The 25,544-nt window shown below is 38.7% G+C and overlaps 1 protein-coding gene across 3 annotated transcripts; it reads right to left on the bottom strand.

Annotated features, from left to right (window-relative positions):
- Window positions 1–421: 421 nt before the first annotated feature.
- LOC145895375 (uncharacterized) lies at window positions 422–25,515 on the bottom strand. 3 transcript variants are annotated; one of them, XM_082984179.1, is made up of 6 exons: window positions 25,443–25,515; window positions 20,633–20,833; window positions 18,647–18,723; window positions 18,429–18,504; window positions 17,979–18,042; window positions 422–950 (listed from the first exon to the last, which is right to left on the bottom strand). In XM_082984179.1, the coding sequence occupies exons 2-6, from the start codon at window positions 20,757–20,759 to the stop codon at window positions 947–949; spliced, it is 348 nt and encodes a 115-aa protein (XP_082840305.1). In that variant the 5' UTR covers window positions 20,760–20,833; window positions 25,443–25,515; the 3' UTR covers window positions 422–946. The 3 variants fall into 3 exon arrangements, with proteins under 3 accessions (XP_082840305.1, XP_082840304.1, XP_082840303.1); XM_082984178.1 differs by lacking the exon at window positions 422–950 and adding an exon at window positions 16,587–16,680 and having other exon boundaries at window positions 17,963–18,042; XM_082984177.1 differs by lacking the exon at window positions 422–950 and having other exon boundaries at window positions 16,587–18,042.
- Window positions 25,516–25,544: the final 29 nt, after the last annotated feature.

Here is a 25,544-nt window from a genome sequence, read left to right as displayed (position 1 = left end):
TTAACCTTGATTTAATACGCTATGGTTGATCTACAACTCACTAAACAAGCATTATTGGCTCCATTGTTTGTATTACTATGTAGGGAAGTCCTTCGGGCTCTCACTGCATCCCTGTGGCCTTGTAGGCGTGTATGAACCCTAGTTGAGAATCCATGCTGTAGAAATTATCTTGTAAAACCTTTGGGTCTTTCCCATGTTTAAAAGGAAAAACTTTCCCTCTAACGATCAACAAAAATTCTGCTTTCTATTCATCTTTCCCGGATCGTGTTTTTATTTTAACGTTTCTCTGGTGGTTTGTATCCCATTATCTCATCATAATTTGTTGCATCGCAATGCTGGTGAGTTTAAACAAACCACGAATAAACATATCCTGCAGACACATCGTTCTTTTGTTTGTTTATTAAAAAGTTTCAGTGCGATTTTCAAACCCGGCTGTCAAATGCTGGGAAACGTCATTATGATGTAACAACAAAAATAGATTTACAACAATGGTATGAACAAAGACTTCATTGTTACTGGTTCGAAAGTTTTCAAATCCAGCTTGTTTAAACGTTGTGAAAACAATAAACAAGGTGAAGATATTTCGATTCCATTTGAACTTAAATGATTATTACGCCATAACGCTGTGAACTTATTAAGAATTGCGTCAAGGAAGATATTTCTGTTGAATTTAAAAGAAGTTTTAAACATTATGACGTCAAAACAACGAAAACATTCCAGAAATCAGAAGAAGAATGTTATTTTACATGTTTTATAGCTGAATGTACAAAGAACAGAGCAAGGTTAGTTACGATTTTGTCACAAGCGCTGTTTGTTGTCTGCAGTGGAGCGCGACGCTAACTTAACAATGAAGGTAATCGATTTAGTTTTTGAGATAAAAATAGTTTTGTAAAAAGTTGCGAACGTCAAAATATGAAACTTTTACATAGTTTTTTGTACTTTTCTCTTAAGGACCTATATGGGTATTAGATAGGAGAAATCCTGTGTTCAAGGCCCTCGGCTGTAATGCATCTAGCGACTGTTCCGCTTGTTTCCCAATGACCGTTGATGGGTCTTGTGACTTACATAGGGACCTGGAATTCTACAAAGTTGAAAAAAAAAAAAATCGCTCCTGGATGAGACTGTACAGAGCAAGGACTTTTTGGGCCTCCTGGAAGATCATATGACCAACAGGGGGGTATACCCAGCCCTTGGGGGAGGGCATTGACACTTTTTCAACAACTAAATTTGATGCCATCGCATAGAGAAGAGTTGGAACTTACAAAAAAATGCAAATGAGTGGGTAGTTGAACGATTCATTTTTCTGCAAAATCCAGTTCCATTTTTGGTTGCTCTTTTAACCAAAATATTGAGTAACCAGGGGGGCAAATGGCCCTAGGGGGGTGGCTAAACCATTTTTTCGGAGACTAATTTTGATCAAAATTTGTAGATATGAAATGGATCTTTCATAAAATCACAAATGATTGGACACTTAAACGATTCATTTTGCCACAAACACAGCCTGATTTTTTTGCTCCATTTTCAACATAAATTTCAGCAGCACCCACCAGCAAGTTACTACCTAATTGGAATAGCTCAAAACCACACTAAAACTGCCCCAAACACCTTAAAATTCGCCATGACAACAGCACGCACATGTGCGCTCATTCAACCGTAAATTTAACTTAATTGCGTCACTGCTTTGCTTGGTGATGCATGACTTTGCATTGTGACACAGGTCTACACGGTGGGCATTTCCCAGCACCAAAACTAATTTTCATAGAAATACCAATATGCGTCCTTCAATAGAAGGTCAATGGACCAGATTCCCAATTGGCCTAAGCCGCAAAGTATATGGGACATTCACCTATCACAATGTGAAGTTTCACACCTGGTTGATCATCGATCCCAGAGTTATGGCTGTTTTTGCCAACACCCCCTAAACAACAGAAAATGGCCTTATCAGCAGGGCTACAAGCAGTACAGCTAATAGGCAGAAAATGATGCCACCGACCTTAAGCGGTTCACATAAATTACACCGAAACATCATGCACCAGTCATGGCAACACCCATTTGTATGCACACATGCTCAATGACACAACAAAAGTTTCAATTAATCAATATTCGAGGCTAATTAGTCACATGCATAATGGCAAGAAATCATGGCTATCTCCAAAGCATGAAAATGACATGAAAAAAGTGCTGTTAAGTGGCCCACAAGACCTTGCAAAGTGTTTTGTATTGAAATTTAATGGCCCAAACACAATTAGGAACTACTGTACATGTCAACAAGTGCAGTACATACAGGAAATACATTGTTGGTTGCGGCAGTTTCACCAGTGGGTTTATTGGAATCCTTTCGTCTGAAGTATCACCCACCGGCATTGGACCACTTCTTTCTGTGGCAATAAATACAGTACTTAGGCCACAAAATAATTATATTTCATGTATTATGACTAAACAAGATGAAAAAGCCTTTAATTCAAGATTTTGCAAAATAGGTCAACAAAAGAATGGATGCTGTGAAAGACAGCACATGCAACAAATGCCATGACGAATGAACAATACATTGCAAAAACTATGTGTTATAAATGACTCAAAATGTGTTGCGGAATGACAATAGAGGAAATGCATGCATTTTAAGCTATATTTCAAGTTGTTTGAAAGCTGAAAGTCAAGCAACAGACCCCATACTTTATGTACATTGGGGCATTGAAAAAATTCATTTTTGTCACTAGGTGGCGACTGATGACTGGAGCTGGTTTAAAATCCTCCTATGATGTTTAACTTACATAAATAAACATATTTCAGTGTAAATTTAATGTCTATTTCACCATTTAAAAAATTTGACATTTCGCCTTAAGGACCTATATGGGTATTAGATAGGAGAAATCCTGTGTTCAAGGCCCTCGGCTGTAATGCATCTAGCGACTGTTCCGCTTGTTTCCCAATGACCGTTGATGGGTCTTGTGACTTACATAGGGACCTGGAATTCTACAAAGTTGAAAAAAAAAAAAATCGCTCCTGGATGAGACTGTACAGAGCAAGGACTTTTTGGGCCTCCTGGAAGATCATATGACCAACAGGGGGGTATACCCAGCCCTTGGGGGAGGGCATTGACACTTTTTCAACAACTAAATTTGATGCCATCGCATAGAGAAGAGTTGGAACTTACAAAAAAATGCAAATGAGTGGGTAGTTGAACGATTCATTTTTCTGCAAAATCCAGTTCCATTTTTGGTTGCTCTTTTAACCAAAATATTGAGTAACCAGGGGGGCAAATGGCCCTAGGGGGGTGGCTAAACCATTTTTTCGGAGACTAATTTTGATCAAAATTTGTAGATATGAAATGGATCTTTCATAAAATCACAAATGATTGGACACTTAAACGATTCATTTTGCCACAAACACAGCCTGATTTTTTTGCTCCATTTTCAACATAAATTTCAGCAGCACCCACCAGCAAGTTACTACCTAATTGGAATAGCTCAAAACCACACTAAAACTGCCCCAAACACCTTAAAATTCGCCATGACAACAGCACGCACATGTGCGCTCATTCAACCGTAAATTTAACTTAATTGCGTCACTGCTTTGCTTGGTGATGCATGACTTTGCATTGTGACACAGGTCTACACGGTGGGCATTTCCCAGCACCAAAACTAATTTTCATAGAAATACCAATATGCGTCCTTCAATAGAAGGTCAATGGACCAGATTCCCAATTGGCCTAAGCCGCAAAGTATATGGGACATTCACCTATCACAATGTGAAGTTTCACACCTGGTTGATCATCGATCCCAGAGTTATGGCTGTTTTTGCCAACACCCCCTAAACAACAGAAAATGGCCTTATCAGCAGGGCTACAAGCAGTACAGCTAATAGGCAGAAAATGATGCCACCGACCTTAAGCGGTTCACATAAATTACACCGAAACATCATGCACCAGTCATGGCAACACCCATTTGTATGCACACATGCTCAATGACACAACAAAAGTTTCAATTAATCAATATTCGAGGCTAATTAGTCACATGCATAATGGCAAGAAATCATGGCTATCTCCAAAGCATGAAAATGACATGAAAAAAGTGCTGTTAAGTGGCCCACAAGACCTTGCAAAGTGTTTTGTATTGAAATTTAATGGCCCAAACACAATTAGGAACTACTGTACATGTCAACAAGTGCAGTACATACAGGAAATACATTGTTGGTTGCGGCAGTTTCACCAGTGGGTTTATTGGAATCCTTTCGTCTGAAGTATCACCCACCGGCATTGGACCACTTCTTTCTGTGGCAATAAATACAGTACTTAGGCCACAAAATAATTATATTTCATGTATTATGACTAAACAAGATGAAAAAGCCTTTAATTCAAGATTTTGCAAAATAGGTCAACAAAAGAATGGATGCTGTGAAAGACAGCACATGCAACAAATGCCATGACGAATGAACAATACATTGCAAAAACTATGTGTTATAAATGACTCAAAATGTGTTGCGGAATGACAATAGAGGAAATGCATGCATTTTAAGCTATATTTCAAGTTGTTTGAAAGCTGAAAGTCAAGCAACAGACCCCATACTTTATGTACATTGGGGCATTGAAAAAATTCATTTTTGTCACTAGGTGGCGACTGATGACTGGAGCTGGTTTAAAATCCTCCTATGATGTTTAACTTACATAAATAAACATATTTCAGTGTAAATTTAATGTCTATTTCACCATTTAAAAAATTTGACATTTCGCCTTAAGGACCTATATGGGTATTAGATAGGAGAAATCCTGTGTTCAAGGCCCTCGGCTGTAATGCATCTAGCGACTGTTCCGCTTGTTTCCCAATGACCGTTGATGGGTCTTGTGACTTACATAGGGACCTGGAATTCTACAAAGTTGAAAAAAAAAAAAATCGCTCCTGGATGAGACTGTACAGAGCAAGGACTTTTTGGGCCTCCTGGAAGATCATATGACCAACAGGGGGGTATACCCAGCCCTTGGGGGAGGGCATTGACACTTTTTCAACAACTAAATTTGATGCCATCGCATAGAGAAGAGTTGGAACTTACAAAAAAATGCAAATGAGTGGGTAGTTGAACGATTCATTTTTCTGCAAAATCCAGTTCCATTTTTGGTTGCTCTTTTAACCAAAATATTGAGTAACCAGGGGGGCAAATGGCCCTAGGGGGGTGGCTAAACCATTTTTTCGGAGACTAATTTTGATCAAAATTTGTAGATATGAAATGGATCTTTCATAAAATCACAAATGATTGGACACTTAAACGATTCATTTTGCCACAAACACAGCCTGATTTTTTTGCTCCATTTTCAACATAAATTTCAGCAGCACCCACCAGCAAGTTACTACCTAATTGGAATAGCTCAAAACCACACTAAAACTGCCCCAAACACCTTAAAATTCGCCATGACAACAGCACGCACATGTGCGCTCATTCAACCGTAAATTTAACTTAATTGCGTCACTGCTTTGCTTGGTGATGCATGACTTTGCATTGTGACACAGGTCTACACGGTGGGCATTTCCCAGCACCAAAACTAATTTTCATAGAAATACCAATATGCGTCCTTCAATAGAAGGTCAATGGACCAGATTCCCAATTGGCCTAAGCCGCAAAGTATATGGGACATTCACCTATCACAATGTGAAGTTTCACACCTGGTTGATCATCGATCCCAGAGTTATGGCTGTTTTTGCCAACACCCCCTAAACAACAGAAAATGGCCTTATCAGCAGGGCTACAAGCAGTACAGCTAATAGGCAGAAAATGATGCCACCGACCTTAAGCGGTTCACATAAATTACACCGAAACATCATGCACCAGTCATGGCAACACCCATTTGTATGCACACATGCTCAATGACACAACAAAAGTTTCAATTAATCAATATTCGAGGCTAATTAGTCACATGCATAATGGCAAGAAATCATGGCTATCTCCAAAGCATGAAAATGACATGAAAAAAGTGCTGTTAAGTGGCCCACAAGACCTTGCAAAGTGTTTTGTATTGAAATTTAATGGCCCAAACACAATTAGGAACTACTGTACATGTCAACAAGTGCAGTACATACAGGAAATACATTGTTGGTTGCGGCAGTTTCACCAGTGGGTTTATTGGAATCCTTTCGTCTGAAGTATCACCCACCGGCATTGGACCACTTCTTTCTGTGGCAATAAATACAGTACTTAGGCCACAAAATAATTATATTTCATGTATTATGACTAAACAAGATGAAAAAGCCTTTAATTCAAGATTTTGCAAAATAGGTCAACAAAAGAATGGATGCTGTGAAAGACAGCACATGCAACAAATGCCATGACGAATGAACAATACATTGCAAAAACTATGTGTTATAAATGACTCAAAATGTGTTGCGGAATGACAATAGAGGAAATGCATGCATTTTAAGCTATATTTCAAGTTGTTTGAAAGCTGAAAGTCAAGCAACAGACCCCATACTTTATGTACATTGGGGCATTGAAAAAATTCATTTTTGTCACTAGGTGGCGACTGATGACTGGAGCTGGTTTAAAATCCTCCTATGATGTTTAACTTACATAAATAAACATATTTCAGTGTAAATTTAATGTCTATTTCACCATTTAAAAAATTTGACATTTCGCCTTAAGGACCTATATGGGTATTAGATAGGAGAAATCCTGTGTTCAAGGCCCTCGGCTGTAATGCATCTAGCGACTGTTCCGCTTGTTTCCCAATGACCGTTGATGGGTCTTGTGACTTACATAGGGACCTGGAATTCTACAAAGTTGAAAAAAAAAAAAATCGCTCCTGGATGAGACTGTACAGAGCAAGGACTTTTTGGGCCTCCTGGAAGATCATATGACCAACAGGGGGGTATACCCAGCCCTTGGGGGAGGGCATTGACACTTTTTCAACAACTAAATTTGATGCCATCGCATAGAGAAGAGTTGGAACTTACAAAAAAATGCAAATGAGTGGGTAGTTGAACGATTCATTTTTCTGCAAAATCCAGTTCCATTTTTGGTTGCTCTTTTAACCAAAATATTGAGTAACCAGGGGGGCAAATGGCCCTAGGGGGGTGGCTAAACCATTTTTTCGGAGACTAATTTTGATCAAAATTTGTAGATATGAAATGGATCTTTCATAAAATCACAAATGATTGGACACTTAAACGATTCATTTTGCCACAAACACAGCCTGATTTTTTTGCTCCATTTTCAACATAAATTTCAGCAGCACCCACCAGCAAGTTACTACCTAATTGGAATAGCTCAAAACCACACTAAAACTGCCCCAAACACCTTAAAATTCGCCATGACAACAGCACGCACATGTGCGCTCATTCAACCGTAAATTTAACTTAATTGCGTCACTGCTTTGCTTGGTGATGCATGACTTTGCATTGTGACACAGGTCTACACGGTGGGCATTTCCCAGCACCAAAACTAATTTTCATAGAAATACCAATATGCGTCCTTCAATAGAAGGTCAATGGACCAGATTCCCAATTGGCCTAAGCCGCAAAGTATATGGGACATTCACCTATCACAATGTGAAGTTTCACACCTGGTTGATCATCGATCCCAGAGTTATGGCTGTTTTTGCCAACACCCCCTAAACAACAGAAAATGGCCTTATCAGCAGGGCTACAAGCAGTACAGCTAATAGGCAGAAAATGATGCCACCGACCTTAAGCGGTTCACATAAATTACACCGAAACATCATGCACCAGTCATGGCAACACCCATTTGTATGCACACATGCTCAATGACACAACAAAAGTTTCAATTAATCAATATTCGAGGCTAATTAGTCACATGCATAATGGCAAGAAATCATGGCTATCTCCAAAGCATGAAAATGACATGAAAAAAGTGCTGTTAAGTGGCCCACAAGACCTTGCAAAGTGTTTTGTATTGAAATTTAATGGCCCAAACACAATTAGGAACTACTGTACATGTCAACAAGTGCAGTACATACAGGAAATACATTGTTGGTTGCGGCAGTTTCACCAGTGGGTTTATTGGAATCCTTTCGTCTGAAGTATCACCCACCGGCATTGGACCACTTCTTTCTGTGGCAATAAATACAGTACTTAGGCCACAAAATAATTATATTTCATGTATTATGACTAAACAAGATGAAAAAGCCTTTAATTCAAGATTTTGCAAAATAGGTCAACAAAAGAATGGATGCTGTGAAAGACAGCACATGCAACAAATGCCATGACGAATGAACAATACATTGCAAAAACTATGTGTTATAAATGACTCAAAATGTGTTGCGGAATGACAATAGAGGAAATGCATGCATTTTAAGCTATATTTCAAGTTGTTTGAAAGCTGAAAGTCAAGCAACAGACCCCATACTTTATGTACATTGGGGCATTGAAAAAATTCATTTTTGTCACTAGGTGGCGACTGATGACTGGAGCTGGTTTAAAATCCTCCTATGATGTTTAACTTACATAAATAAACATATTTCAGTGTAAATTTAATGTCTATTTCACCATTTAAAAAATTTGACATTTCGCCTTAAGGACCTATATGGGTATTAGATAGGAGAAATCCTGTGTTCAAGGCCCTCGGCTGTAATGCATCTAGCGACTGTTCCGCTTGTTTCCCAATGACCGTTGATGGGTCTTGTGACTTACATAGGGACCTGGAATTCTACAAAGTTGAAAAAAAAAAAAATCGCTCCTGGATGAGACTGTACAGAGCAAGGACTTTTTGGGCCTCCTGGAAGATCATATGACCAACAGGGGGGTATACCCAGCCCTTGGGGGAGGGCATTGACACTTTTTCAACAACTAAATTTGATGCCATCGCATAGAGAAGAGTTGGAACTTACAAAAAAATGCAAATGAGTGGGTAGTTGAACGATTCATTTTTCTGCAAAATCCAGTTCCATTTTTGGTTGCTCTTTTAACCAAAATATTGAGTAACCAGGGGGGCAAATGGCCCTAGGGGGGTGGCTAAACCATTTTTTCGGAGACTAATTTTGATCAAAATTTGTAGATATGAAATGGATCTTTCATAAAATCACAAATGATTGGACACTTAAACGATTCATTTTGCCACAAACACAGCCTGATTTTTTTGCTCCATTTTCAACATAAATTTCAGCAGCACCCACCAGCAAGTTACTACCTAATTGGAATAGCTCAAAACCACACTAAAACTGCCCCAAACACCTTAAAATTCGCCATGACAACAGCACGCACATGTGCGCTCATTCAACCGTAAATTTAACTTAATTGCGTCACTGCTTTGCTTGGTGATGCATGACTTTGCATTGTGACACAGGTCTACACGGTGGGCATTTCCCAGCACCAAAACTAATTTTCATAGAAATACCAATATGCGTCCTTCAATAGAAGGTCAATGGACCAGATTCCCAATTGGCCTAAGCCGCAAAGTATATGGGACATTCACCTATCACAATGTGAAGTTTCACACCTGGTTGATCATCGATCCCAGAGTTATGGCTGTTTTTGCCAACACCCCCTAAACAACAGAAAATGGCCTTATCAGCAGGGCTACAAGCAGTACAGCTAATAGGCAGAAAATGATGCCACCGACCTTAAGCGGTTCACATAAATTACACCGAAACATCATGCACCAGTCATGGCAACACCCATTTGTATGCACACATGCTCAATGACACAACAAAAGTTTCAATTAATCAATATTCGAGGCTAATTAGTCACATGCATAATGGCAAGAAATCATGGCTATCTCCAAAGCATGAAAATGACATGAAAAAAGTGCTGTTAAGTGGCCCACAAGACCTTGCAAAGTGTTTTGTATTGAAATTTAATGGCCCAAACACAATTAGGAACTACTGTACATGTCAACAAGTGCAGTACATACAGGAAATACATTGTTGGTTGCGGCAGTTTCACCAGTGGGTTTATTGGAATCCTTTCGTCTGAAGTATCACCCACCGGCATTGGACCACTTCTTTCTGTGGCAATAAATACAGTACTTAGGCCACAAAATAATTATATTTCATGTATTATGACTAAACAAGATGAAAAAGCCTTTAATTCAAGATTTTGCAAAATAGGTCAACAAAAGAATGGATGCTGTGAAAGACAGCACATGCAACAAATGCCATGACGAATGAACAATACATTGCAAAAACTATGTGTTATAAATGACTCAAAATGTGTTGCGGAATGACAATAGAGGAAATGCATGCATTTTAAGCTATATTTCAAGTTGTTTGAAAGCTGAAAGTCAAGCAACAGACCCCATACTTTATGTACATTGGGGCATTGAAAAAATTCATTTTTGTCACTAGGTGGCGACTGATGACTGGAGCTGGTTTAAAATCCTCCTATGATGTTTAACTTACATAAATAAACATATTTCAGTGTAAATTTAATGTCTATTTCACCATTTAAAAAATTTGACATTTCGCCTTCAATAGAAGGTCAATGGACCAGATTCCCAATTGGCCTAAGCCGCAAAGTATATGGGACATTCACCTATCACAATGTGAAGTTTCACACCTGGTTGATCATCGATCCCAGAGTTATGGCTGTTTTTGCCAACACCCCCTAAACAACAGAAAATGGCCTTATCAGCAGGGCTACAAGCAGTACAGCTAATAGGCAGAAAATGATGCCACCGACCTTAAGCGGTTCACATAAATTACACCGAAACATCATGCACCAGTCATGGCAACACCCATTTGTATGCACACATGCTCAATGACACAACAAAAGTTTCAATTAATCAATATTCGAGGCTAATTAGTCACATGCATAATGGCAAGAAATCATGGCTATCTCCAAAGCATGAAAATGACATGAAAAAAGTGCTGTTAAGTGGCCCACAAGACCTTGCAAAGTGTTTTGTATTGAAATTTAATGGCCCAAACACAATTAGGAACTACTGTACATGTCAACAAGTGCAGTACATACAGGAAATACATTGTTGGTTGCGGCAGTTTCACCAGTGGGTTTATTGGAATCCTTTCGTCTGAAGTATCACCCACCGGCATTGGACCACTTCTTTCTGTGGCAATAAATACAGTACTTAGGCCACAAAATAATTATATTTCATGTATTATGACTAAACAAGATGAAAAAGCCTTTAATTCAAGATTTTGCAAAATAGGTCAACAAAAGAATGGATGCTGTGAAAGACAGCACATGCAACAAATGCCATGACGAATGAACAATACATTGCAAAAACTATGTGTTATAAATGACTCAAAATGTGTTGCGGAATGACAATAGAGGAAATGCATGCATTTTAAGCTATATTTCAAGTTGTTTGAAAGCTGAAAGTCAAGCAACAGACCCCATACTTTATGTACATTGGGGCATTGAAAAAATTCATTTTTGTCACTAGGTGGCGACTGATGACTGGAGCTGGTTTAAAATCCTCCTATGATGTTTAACTTACATAAATAAACATATTTCAGTGTAAATTTAATGTCTATTTCACCATTTAAAAAATTTGACATTTCGCCTTAAGGACCTATATGGGTATTAGATAGGAGAAATCCTGTGTTCAAGGCCCTCGGCTGTAATGCATCTAGCGACTGTTCCGCTTGTTTCCCAATGACCGTTGATGGGTCTTGTGACTTACATAGGGACCTGGAATTCTACAAAGTTGAAAAAAAAAAAAATCGCTCCTGGATGAGACTGTACAGAGCAAGGACTTTTTGGGCCTCCTGGAAGATCATATGACCAACAGGGGGGTATACCCAGCCCTTGGGGGAGGGCATTGACACTTTTTCAACAACTAAATTTGATGCCATCGCATAGAGAAGAGTTGGAACTTACAAAAAAATGCAAATGAGTGGGTAGTTGAACGATTCATTTTTCTGCAAAATCCAGTTCCATTTTTGGTTGCTCTTTTAACCAAAATATTGAGTAACCAGGGGGGCAAATGGCCCTAGGGGGGTGGCTAAACCATTTTTTCGGAGACTAATTTTGATCAAAATTTGTAGATATGAAATGGATCTTTCATAAAATCACAAATGATTGGACACTTAAACGATTCATTTTGCCACAAACACAGCCTGATTTTTTTGCTCCATTTTCAACATAAATTTCAGCAGCACCCACCAGCAAGTTACTACCTAATTGGAATAGCTCAAAACCACACTAAAACTGCCCCAAACACCTTAAAATTCGCCATGACAACAGCACGCACATGTGCGCTCATTCAACCGTAAATTTAACTTAATTGCGTCACTGCTTTGCTTGGTGATGCATGACTTTGCATTGTGACACAGGTCTACACGGTGGGCATTTCCCAGCACCAAAACTAATTTTCATAGAAATACCAATATGCGTCCTTCAATAGAAGGTCAATGGACCAGATTCCCAATTGGCCTAAGCCGCAAAGTATATGGGACATTCACCTATCACAATGTGAAGTTTCACACCTGGTTGATCATCGATCCCAGAGTTATGGCTGTTTTTGCCAACACCCCCTAAACAACAGAAAATGGCCTTATCAGCAGGGCTACAAGCAGTACAGCTAATAGGCAGAAAATGATGCCACCGACCTTAAGCGGTTCACATAAATTACACCGAAACATCATGCACCAGTCATGGCAACACCCATTTGTATGCACACATGCTCAATGACACAACAAAAGTTTCAATTAATCAATATTCGAGGCTAATTAGTCACATGCATAATGGCAAGAAATCATGGCTATCTCCAAAGCATGAAAATGACATGAAAAAAGTGCTGTTAAGTGGCCCACAAGACCTTGCAAAGTGTTTTGTATTGAAATTTAATGGCCCAAACACAATTAGGAACTACTGTACATGTCAACAAGTGCAGTACATACAGGAAATACATTGTTGGTTGCGGCAGTTTCACCAGTGGGTTTATTGGAATCCTTTCGTCTGAAGTATCACCCACCGGCATTGGACCACTTCTTTCTGTGGCAATAAATACAGTACTTAGGCCACAAAATAATTATATTTCATGTATTATGACTAAACAAGATGAAAAAGCCTTTAATTCAAGATTTTGCAAAATAGGTCAACAAAAGAATGGATGCTGTGAAAGACAGCACATGCAACAAATGCCATGACGAATGAACAATACATTGCAAAAACTATGTGTTATAAATGACTCAAAATGTGTTGCGGAATGACAATAGAGGAAATGCATGCATTTTAAGCTATATTTCAAGTTGTTTGAAAGCTGAAAGTCAAGCAACAGACCCCATACTTTATGTACATTGGGGCATTGAAAAAATTCATTTTTGTCACTAGGTGGCGACTGATGACTGGAGCTGGTTTAAAATCCTCCTATGATGTTTAACTTACATAAATAAACATATTTCAGTGTAAATTTAATGTCTATTTCACCATTTAAAAAATTTGACATTTCGCCTTAAGGACCTATATGGGTATTAGATAGGAGAAATCCTGTGTTCAAGGCCCTCGGCTGTAATGCATCTAGCGACTGTTCCGCTTGTTTCCCAATGACCGTTGATGGGTCTTGTGACTTACATAGGGACCTGGAATTCTACAAAGTTGAAAAAAAAAAAAATCGCTCCTGGATGAGACTGTACAGAGCAAGGACTTTTTGGGCCTCCTGGAAGATCATATGACCAACAGGGGGGTATACCCAGCCCTTGGGGGAGGGCATTGACACTTTTTCAACAACTAAATTTGATGCCATCGCATAGAGAAGAGTTGGAACTTACAAAAAAATGCAAATGAGTGGGTAGTTGAACGATTCATTTTTCTGCAAAATCCAGTTCCATTTTTGGTTGCTCTTTTAACCAAAATATTGAGTAACCAGGGGGGCAAATGGCCCTAGGGGGGTGGCTAAACCATTTTTTCGGAGACTAATTTTGATCAAAATTTGTAGATATGAAATGGATCTTTCATAAAATCACAAATGATTGGACACTTAAACGATTCATTTTGCCACAAACACAGCCTGATTTTTTTGCTCCATTTTCAACATAAATTTCAGCAGCACCCACCAGCAAGTTACTACCTAATTGGAATAGCTCAAAACCACACTAAAACTGCCCCAAACACCTTAAAATTCGCCATGACAACAGCACGCACATGTGCGCTCATTCAACCGTAAATTTAACTTAATTGCGTCACTGCTTTGCTTGGTGATGCATGACTTTGCATTGTGACACAGGTCTACACGGTGGGCATTTCCCAGCACCAAAACTAATTTTCATAGAAATACCAATATGCGTCCTTCAATAGAAGGTCAATGGACCAGATTCCCAATTGGCCTAAGCCGCAAAGTATATGGGACATTCACCTATCACAATGTGAAGTTTCACACCTGGTTGATCATCGATCCCAGAGTTATGGCTGTTTTTGCCAACACCCCCTAAACAACAGAAAATGGCCTTATCAGCAGGGCTACAAGCAGTACAGCTAATAGGCAGAAAATGATGCCACCGACCTTAAGCGGTTCACATAAATTACACCGAAACATCATGCACCAGTCATGGCAACACCCATTTGTATGCACACATGCTCAATGACACAACAAAAGTTTCAATTAATCAATATTCGAGGCTAATTAGTCACATGCATAATGGCAAGAAATCATGGCTATCTCCAAAGCATGAAAATGACATGAAAAAAGTGCTGTTAAGTGGCCCACAAGACCTTGCAAAGTGTTTTGTATTGAAATTTAATGGCCCAAACACAATTAGGAACTACTGTACATGTCAACAAGTGCAGTACATACAGGAAATACATTGTTGGTTGCGGCAGTTTCACCAGTGGGTTTATTGGAATCCTTTCGTCTGAAGTATCACCCACCGGCATTGGACCACTTCTTTCTGTGGCAATAAATACAGTACTTAGGCCACAAAATAATTATATTTCATGTATTATGACTAAACAAGATGAAAAAGCCTTTAATTCAAGATTTTGCAAAATAGGTCAACAAAAGAATGGATGCTGTGAAAGACAGCACATGCAACAAATGCCATGACGAATGAACAATACATTGCAAAAACTATGTGTTATAAATGACTCAAAATGTGTTGCGGAATGACAATAGAGGAAATGCATGCATTTTAAGCTATATTTCAAGTTGTTTGAAAGCTGAAAGTCAAGCAACAGACCCCATACTTTATGTACATTGGGGCATTGAAAAAATTCATTTTTGTCACTAGGTGGCGACTGATGACTGGAGCTGGTTTAAAATCCTCCTATGATGTTTAACTTACATAAATAAACATATTTCAGTGTAAATTTAATGTCTATTTCACCATTTAAAAAATTTGACATTTCGCCTTAAGGACCTATATGGGTATTAGATAGGAGAAATCCTGTGTTCAAGGCCCTCGGCTGTAATGCATCTAGCGACTGTTCCGCTTGTTTCCCAATGACCGTTGATGGGTCTTGTGACTTACATAGGGACCTGGAATTCTACAAAGTTGAAAAAAAAAAAAATCGCTCCTGGATGAGACTGTACAGAGCAAGGACTTTTTGGGCCTCCTGGAAGATCATATGACCAACAGGGGGGTATACCCAGCCCTTGGGGGAGGGCATTGACACTTTTTCAACAACTAAATTTGATGCCATCGCATAGAGAAGAGTTGGAACTTACAAAAAAATGCAAATGAGTGGGTAGTTGAACGATTCATTTTTCTGCAAAATCCAGTTCCATTTTTGGTTGCTCTTTTAACCAAAATATTGAGTAACCAGGGGGGCAAATGGCCCTAGGGGGGTGGCTAAACCATTTTTTCGGAGACTAATTTTGATCAAAATTTGTAGATATGAAATGGATCTTTCATAAAATCACAAATGATTGGACACTTAAACGATTCATTTTGCCACAAACACAGCCTGATTTTTTTGCTCCATTTTCAACATAAATTTCAGCAGCACCCACCAGCAAGTTACTACCTAATTGGAATAGCTCAAAACCACACTAAAACTGCCCCAAACACCTTAAAATTCGCCATGACAACAGCACGCACATGTGCGCTCATTCAACCGTAAATTTAACTTAATTGCGTCACTGCTTTGCTTGGTGATGCATGACTTTGCATTGTGACACAGGTCTACACGGTGGGCATTTCCCAGCACCAAAACTAATTTTCATAGAAATACCAATATGCGTCCTTCAATAGAAGGTCAATGGACCAGATTCCCAATTGGCCTAAGCCGCAAAGTATATGGGACATTCACCTATCACAATGTGAAGTTTCACACCTGGTTGATCATCGATCCCAGAGTTATGGCTGTTTTTGCCAACACCCCCTAAACAACAGAAAATGGCCTTATCAGCAGGGCTACAAGCAGTACAGCTAATAGGCAGAAAATGATGCCACCGACCTTAAGCGGTTCACATAAATTACACCGAAACATCATGCACCAGTCATGGCAACACCCATTTGTATGCACACATGCTCAATGACACAACAAAAGTTTCAATTAATCAATATTCGAGGCTAATTAGTCACATGCATAATGGCAAGAAATCATGGCTATCTCCAAAGCATGAAAATGACATGAAAAAAGTGCTGTTAAGTGGCCCACAAGACCTTGCAAAGTGTTTTGTATTGAAATTTAATGGCCCAAACACAATTAGGAACTACTGTACATGTCAACAAGTGCAGTACATACAGGAAATACATTGTTGGTTGCGGCAGTTTCACCAGTGGGTTTATTGGAATCCTTTCGTCTGAAGTATCACCCACCGGCATTGGACCACTTCTTTCTGTGGCAATAAATACAGTACTTAGGCCACAAAATAATTATATTTCATGTATTATGACTAAACAAGATGAAAAAGCCTTTAATTCAAGATTTTGCAAAATAGGTCAACAAAAGAATGGATGCTGTGAAAGACAGCACATGCAACAAATGCCATGACGAATGAACAATACATTGCAAAAACTATGTGTTATAAATGACTCAAAATGTGTTGCGGAATGACAATAGAGGAAATGCATGCATTTTAAGCTATATTTCAAGTTGTTTGAAAGCTGAAAGTCAAGCAACAGACCCCATACTTTATGTACATTGGGGCATTGAAAAAATTCATTTTTGTCACTAGGTGGCGACTGATGACTGGAGCTGGTTTAAAATCCTCCTATGATGTTTAACTTACATAAATAAACATATTTCAGTGTAAATTTAATGTCTATTTCACCATTTAAAAAATTTGACATTTCGCCTTAAGGACCTATATGGGTATTAGATAGGAGAAATCCTGTGTTCAAGGCCCTCGGCTGTAATGCATCTAGCGACTGTTCCGCTTGTTTCCCAATGACCGTTGATGGGTCTTGTGACTTACATAGGGACCTGGAATTCTACAAAGTTGAAAAAAAAAAAAATCGCTCCTGGATGAGACTGTACAGAGCAAGGACTTTTTGGGCCTCCTGGAAGATCATATGACCAACAGGGGGGTATACCCAGCCCTTGGGGGAGGGCATTGACACTTTTTCAACAACTAAATTTGATGCCATCGCATAGAGAAGAGTTGGAACTTACAAAAAAATGCAAATGAGTGGGTAGTTGAACGATTCATTTTTCTGCAAAATCCAGTTCCATTTTTGGTTGCTCTTTTAACCAAAATATTGAGTAACCAGGGGGGCAAATGGCCCTAGGGGGGTGGCTAAACCATTTTTTCGGAGACTAATTTTGATCAAAATTTGTAGATATGAAATGGATCTTTCATAAAATCACAAATGATTGGACACTTAAACGATTCATTTTGCCACAAACACAGCCTGATTTTTTTGCTCCATTTTCAACATAAATTTCAGCAGCACCCACCAGCAAGTTACTACCTAATTGGAATAGCTCAAAACCACACTAAAACTGCCCCAAACACCTTAAAATTCGCCATGACAACAGCACGCACATGTGCGCTCATTCAACCGTAAATTTAACTTAATTGCGTCACTGCTTTGCTTGGTGATGCATGACTTTGCATTGTGACACAGGTCTACACGGTGGGCATTTCCCAGCACCAAAACTAATTTTCATAGAAATACCAATATGCGTCCTTAAACGGCTTTAAACATTTTTCTTCCATACTGGCAGCCGAAGTTTGTCTGGCACACGTTGCACACCGCTAAAACAAAACATGATGAGGTTACTTTTGGTTGTAAAACATGATGAGGTTACTATTGGTTGTAAAACATGATGAGGTTACTTTTGGTTGTAAAACATGATGAGGTTACTATTGGTTGTAAAACATGATGAGGTTACTATTGGTTGTAAAACATAAAAAGGTTACTTTGAAGCACATGAACGACAGAGAGCGCCTTATTTTAACATTGTTTGACAAAACTCTACAGGTAGGGATTTTGAGGAGATTAAAGTGGTTTCTTGTCGGCTAATTCAATCTACTTTATTCGAAATTTGCAAAAAAAAGGTAATGAAGCTAATCCATTTACCTCCAGCGATAATGCATAAAGTTTAAACTATTAAAAGCATGTTATTTTTTCCAAAACTTACCAGCATTAAGCGTGTTCTTCACCTCGGAGCAGCGATATAACAGGTGGGGAGAATCAAAGCAGTGGCAAGTGCACATCTGAGGACGAAAACAAACCAATTTATTGCAATTGACCGCAATTGTCAGAGGTTGAACGCGACGCTCCAATCAACCGTGAATAATAAGTTTCACGTCAAAAGCGTTTAGTATTCATTCATGCGTGAAATCACGTGCCACTTACCAGTCCAAGGATGCGATCGTTGGTGGTTGCGGAGAGCGCAATTTTCATGCAGGATTCACGTAGACGATCAAACCCATCTGTGGAAAACATAAGATCACACAATTAAATGAAATATATTCATGAAAACAAATTATTGTCTTATTTCAATGTTGAATACATTTTCTCTTTGCTGTTTTCAGCAAAACCATGTTATTTGAGTGTTGAAGTATTTTTTTATCAACGTGAGTATGCAAAAGGAAGCAAGTATATTATTAAAAAATGTGCATTCAAAATCAAGCCCTGCACAAACTAATTTGTCAAAGTCTGAGAAAATCCCTTTGGCCCAGAGAACGTTTCTCAAAAGCCAGCATGCTTGTGTTACGTCACAATTTAATCACAACAAATTTTCCGCCGTTTGGTTGCAATTATTCTTTCTATTGACTTCAACTAAATAATGCATTCAGGAGAGGCACAAATTTTAAAATTGTAAAAATAACAACAGTCACGTCGATTACACGACGTGTCTTCAATCCCACATTTATTTTCAATAAAGCGAAACGAAATATTCATCCGCCAGAGCAAAACACACCGCAGGATTTCACGTCACGGAGAGTTGATTGTTTAAATGGAACAATGACCGCTTTTTCATAGCCGTGGTCTGGAAACTTGTCACGAATATTTTACCGCGAATTCTAAGAATCAAAAAACTCGTGTGCGGAAATGCGTGACGCGAAATCTGCATAGAAATCTTCGCCTTTTAACAAACTCCCATCTGAGACCATTCAAGTCGAATCCCCACCCATAACTACCATTACTCATAAATCTAATATGGAAGGGGGGAATTATTTCGTATAATTACTGCGCTCGAATGTGGATTAAAACTGTATCCTCTCCACCGTGCAACTTACATCGCCATCATCCGGTTAAACTTGATTAACAAGGTGATTACTTTGACACAACATTTAGCTGGACATTAGGATTGATGGAATTCAATGAATTATTGCCGAAACTTTAGAACCAAAGTAATTTTTGATGCAGTTAAACGACCTGAATGATAAGTGAAACACGACAAAGGCTAAGGTCTCGTTGTAACCATGGCAATCAAGAGTATAATGGTCAAAATGTGCAGAGGAAGTGAATGGATTAAGGTTTTGGATCGAGGTACCATTAAACAAATTTGGCCAAGAAACGAAGCCACTCTTTTAAGAAATGGTCGTGACTGGCTGTTGCGAGACCAAACCGCGATAACGACTCTGGCCTGCTTCTAACCTTCTATCTTTATCATATCAATATTTTCGAACAATTTTCGACCGTGTTGCCCGCCAAAAGCCATCATCACGACGCCATTACCGGCGAAGTTTCATGTGAGAATTCTGTGATCATGTTGTTACCAACATTCCGATTCGATGCCAAATATCCACTTACGCGTTCAGGGGCGTTAAGTGTATTCCGCGTCTAACTTTTTGATTTTAACTTTAAAACACGCTTGGAGCTCACTATGTAAACATAATTGGTTCTATTGCTTCGCCATTAAAACACGAGTTTGACAAATTTAAAACTTTTGCTGCGCGCCCATTCTTTTTGCTTGCTGCATTTTTTTGCAACAAATTTTACCGACAAGCGAAATATTACAGGATTGATTTCGTTCGAATTCGTTTCTTAAACTATGGATTGAATGACAGCTGGAAGAGCTGACGCTACCCTAATATAAATTTTACGTTTAAGATCATAGAGGAGAAGATTTGTTGGAAGTGCTCGGTAACTCACGCAAACGCCCAGCGGCAATATAAAACTTTATACACGGCGGATGCAAATATGTTTTAAGGCTGCGGGTAAGTGGTTCGAAGAGTGACAATTGTATCTTGGTGCGCTACCAGAACCGAGCGACAACGATCAACTAGTCACAAAATTGCTCGGTAATAAAATTTTGCAACGGAAAGTTTGAAAAGGTTTGATGTGGCACCAAATCACCCTGAAAATAAATTCATCCACTTTCGCCGTTGTTACCTGATTTGGGAACCAAGTTCGCGATTCTTGCGATAAATTCTTTTGTTTTCGCGTCATTCGAAGCTTGACAGAATCCAATCCCGGCAACAATCAACAACATAGCGACGACAACTCGAATCAAAGCCATGGCTTAAATTTATTTGTGTGGTGCAGGAAACTTCTTGAATGCAATTTGCAGTTTTAATGCTTCTTTTGATTTATCTGCAAATAAATTAATTTAAATTTCATCCATTTAATTATAAAATATTTGAACAATCATAGACCCGAAAGTTGGCTGTGTGCGCCGTTAAATAATTCTTACGTGCGCCATGCTCTATAACTTTCACTGCATTATTCTGTACAAAAACTAATACATGCGCAGAAACCACGACGCAAAATCAACCCCCGCCAGATCAAGAAATGTCGCAAACCGCTCCCTTTTAAGTATTTTGTCGTCGGTAGCTCATTACGATCCACCCCCCACCTCCTGCCATTATGCGTCATAAACCTAATGTATCCGCAGCCCACGCGAAATTCTTGATCTGAGCGCCTTTCCCCACTTCGCGATGATCGGTGGCTCACTTATAATTGGCACACGCCTTAACGATGACAACTTGATACTCACACACACGTGGTTTTGATTTATTGAACCTGAAGTTAAGGAATGTTTTAAATACATTTGCAACTGATTAATTTAAATATTTTCGTTTTGCCTTTAATTCGCCAGCTTTCAAACCCGTTGTCAACTTGCGCGTCGTTGTGACATCACAATAACGCTGTTTACATTGTCACACGCGTTCCTACATTCCCGAAGTTTGAAACTAAGCTGCTCACCCACAAAATCGACCACAAGAAATTGCAAAACAGAATACTCCCCGACCTAAACCGCAGCGTGCTTTGGTCACGTCGCGGGATTCCTTCCCCTCTGCTCACAACACAGTTCCGCTCTGTGCATCCACTTTATATAAACCCACACTGCAAACCTTCTTTCCCACATCTTGGGCTGGCGGTTCTGGGGTTTACAATGCTGTATGAGTCAATTAACGACCAGAGAACAATGTTTGTCGATGCGAAACCACGTCAAGAGTCACATTTGCCAGAAGATATTTGAAGCTAGTATTTTTATAACTTTTTGAACCAATATAGAACAATACGTACCGCCGTTGCCGTTAATATGTGTAAGTCATATGTCAAGAATTATTTTTACATAAAATGTTTTTATTTTGCTGGTAAACTGTGGTTTCGTTGCAGTATTTTCACCACCATAAAAAGTTGGGTCAACCACTGACTTATTTTAAGCCGGGTCAAAATATTAGTTTCATTTTAAACGATTTTTTCGGACGAACAGCTGATATTGACTCGGTAAGGGCACACGTTTGTGTAGCAACTGTTTTTACTCCATATATAGAACACATTTTAACGCACACTAAACGTTTAAACCTCAAGTTCCTGCTACACCATGACACGAAATCATGTGATTGGCGGTTTGCCATCCAGTAAAACCAAAGTTACGTCAAAGTAAATATATTAGGACGAGCAAAATGGTCGGAATATTTACAAAGTCCTGCACTTAATTTTGGACACACAAAATTGCGTTTTATTTTGGGTGATGCAATTTGATTTGTTGTTAGGAATCCCTTTATTTGGGTAAAACATACGGAACGCAAATGACAAGTAACGGAAATACTCCAAAATTGAGCATGAATTGCCGTTAATTGCAAATGGAAGTACCATCATAATATATGCACTAATACCAGTAAAGTAATCGTCACGCAGGCTGCTAGCAATCTGCATTACAATTCCGCTATTACTTTAAACACAATATAACAAACTAATACATCGAAAACTAACCAGTTCTGCATTGCCCCAATCAACAAAATTCTAACAGCACCATCAGTAACCAAGACTACAAGCAACAATACTTTGAAACTAAGGCCGAACTCTTATAAAAGCTGAGCAAATGCGACTCAAGGTTATTATAAGTAGGGGGATATTTTGCGTTAAACCACTGGCAAATATTTAATCAAGTCCGCTTTAAATGACATTGCCGCAAGGTTACGCCATTTTATCCCCACAACCAACTTGATTTGGAACAAATGAATGTAATAATATTCCTGACATAACCTTTGTTCTTCTATTTACGCTTTATGACGTCATACAGGAAGGTTGCAACACGAGTGTCAATCCACGTCATATGCGTCTGTTGGCTTTTCTAATTAAACTTGGCTGAAAAGGAAAGTGAATGCCTGGGTTTTTCCCGTTGGCAAAAGTTATCCCGAGGAGCACCTCCCTGTGGGACCAATGTTTGACTTCTGTTTCTGGATACAATACAAACCAGAGCTATTTAATTTTGCGGGGCTTAATATGGTACCTGTAAAATCTCCATCTACTGTCGCTTTACCAACACTGGCTTGAAATTATTACATCAAGTTTTATTTTATGTCCGTTTAATTCTGGTTTAAAGGCTGGTATCGTATTTATATATGAGTTAATATATTGGTGTAATTACCCCGGGTAAAAACTAAAGAGAATATTCATCACATTAAGGTAAGTTCGCGGGGGGAATTTGATCGCATGTTTTGCAACCGATTACTTTTGTGAAAGGGTTTTGTGGTGATTATGTCAGTTTTATGATATAACAAACCAAACAAAAGCCCTTGTGATGTCACACTGAAACTAAATTGCCAGAAATCGAAATGTTTACTTTCAAGATGTTTATTTTAGTAACAGTTATTTTATTTTTCATGTTAAACTCTCGAATGAGCTTGCTTTGCTGCAAAGTTAACATTTTACAAGCAAACCCCTGAAGAAAATTACTGATTCACAGAATTTATTCTCGCCTTGGATTCCTCTGGAATTTCTGAATTCCATTGTTCAATGTAACACCCCAACTATCATCAATATTTGGAGTAAACACAAAAAGTTGACCTCAATGCGATGTTTGTTTCTGTGCTGGCCTGATAAAATCTGAGTTAAAAATCTTCAACAACATTGAAAAATATGTGACATTTTGGCTGCTGCCAACCCTCTGGACATGAAGTCGTGCCCAGCCCTGTTTCAACTGTAAACCCTTTAGGCCAAATATATTTGCCTGTGCCTGACTGGGCTCACTTCCAATTTTAAATCTGCAACTGATTCAAAATCGGCAACATAAGTTATTTGTCTTTGCGCGGGATTTGTCGTTACTGTTACGGGGCCTTTATTACGTCATAAAACTGTGAGACAAGACGTTGATTCTTATATTTCAATTGAAAAAATGTCGACCACGTTGTTTTTTGTCTTACATTTTTCTGGAACATCATAAAATAGGCCAAGAAAATTATGGCAAATTTTTTTAACTGATGCTACGCCACTGGCATGACATGTTTTCTGCAGTATAAGGTCATGCTGTTTTCTAAATTATCAGTAAATATGTTGTTAGTGTTTCTAATTCCGCACAAAGTTTCGCTAAAATTCTGTTACCATCTCGCAATTTCATGCTACAAGGACAAGAACTTAGCAGTTTCATAATTAAACATCTGCTAATCTCCAAGTTAACTATGGACAACACGCACGTGAGATTACAAGCACCTCTGATTGTTGACTCACAATCGTCTGACAAACAACCTTGTTACAAAGTTACCCCACAAACTTCTTCCGTACATTCCAATACCGATTCTTGGTGTTTATACAGACGCAAAAACCTTTTTCCCTCAAGAATCTGGTTTCTGATAAAGAAGAAAAATGGTTCGATTCGAATTACCTCAAACCGATTCAATCGACGCCCCCGCGTTGCGATTTATTCACCGTTACAAACCTTCAGGCGTTTTTAGATACAGGGGTTGCAGAATTTTATTCATTTTTTTCTAATGAAACTACAGGACTGTTGCTTCCTATGTCTGTTTATGACGTCACAACAAGGCGAGCGTGCCTTCTTATTTTAACAAATAGACTCCATTGTGTAAACTTCCGATATTATCACGAAACGCGCAGGAAAGTTGGAAGTGAATCAACATCACGTTTTCCGCTGAGCAAAGGAGACAAAATCGTGACGGAAAAGAAACAACAAATGTTTTTGTTTCGTTAATTTTTATATTTTTTGCCGGAAATTACATTGCATTGCTCGGACAGCGATAAGATGGACGTTCTACTTTTTTGAAAAAATGTGTTCTATATTTACAACTGCTTTGTTACGTCACTTGCACGTGTAGCTGCAGTGAGAATTTCCTCTGTTAATTTCTGCATTTTTGTGGCGTGAAAGTATTAAATATTTTTACCGAAAATTGCATTTTAAATATTGCATTGAAAACGGAAACAGCGCACCACACTTAATTAAATATTGTTACGTCACAAACGTGTTTCTTCCGTTGTTAGAACGCATCATTGTTCACGCTCTGGGAAGTTTCGACTTGGCGAGCGACAAGATATTTAGCGCTCAAAATCTTGTGTTGTAATTCTGAAACTCGAAGAATTTATTATTACGTCATAAAACTGTGGGACAAGACGTGGATTCTTAAATTTCAATTGAAAAAAATGTCGACCACGTTGTTTTTTGTCTTACATTTTTCTGGAACATCATAAAATAGGCCAAGAAAATAATGGCAAATTTCTTCAACTGATTCTACGCCACTGGCATGACATGTTTTCTGCAATATGAGGTCATTTTGTCTTCCAAATTATCAGTAAATATGTTGTTAGTGTTCCTAATTCCGCACAAAGTTTCGTAAAAATTCTGTTACCGTCTCGCAATTTCATGCTACAGGGACAAGAACTTGGCAGTTTCATAATTAAACATCTACTAATCTCCAAGTTAACTATGGACAACACGCACGTGAGATTACAAGCCATATACCTCTGATTGTTGACTCACAATCGTCTGACAAACAACCTTGTTACGAAGTCTCCCCACAATCTTCTTCCGTACCTTCCAATACCAACTCTTGGTGTTTATACA

This window comes from Ascidia mentula, chromosome 3, assembly GCF_947561715.1.
Source record: "Ascidia mentula chromosome 3, kaAscMent1.1, whole genome shotgun sequence".
NCBI lineage: Eukaryota > Metazoa > Chordata > Ascidiacea > Phlebobranchia > Ascidiidae > Ascidia > Ascidia mentula.
The sequence above is the reverse complement of the archived record's forward strand: the minus strand, read 5'-3'. Positions and strand labels throughout refer to the sequence as shown.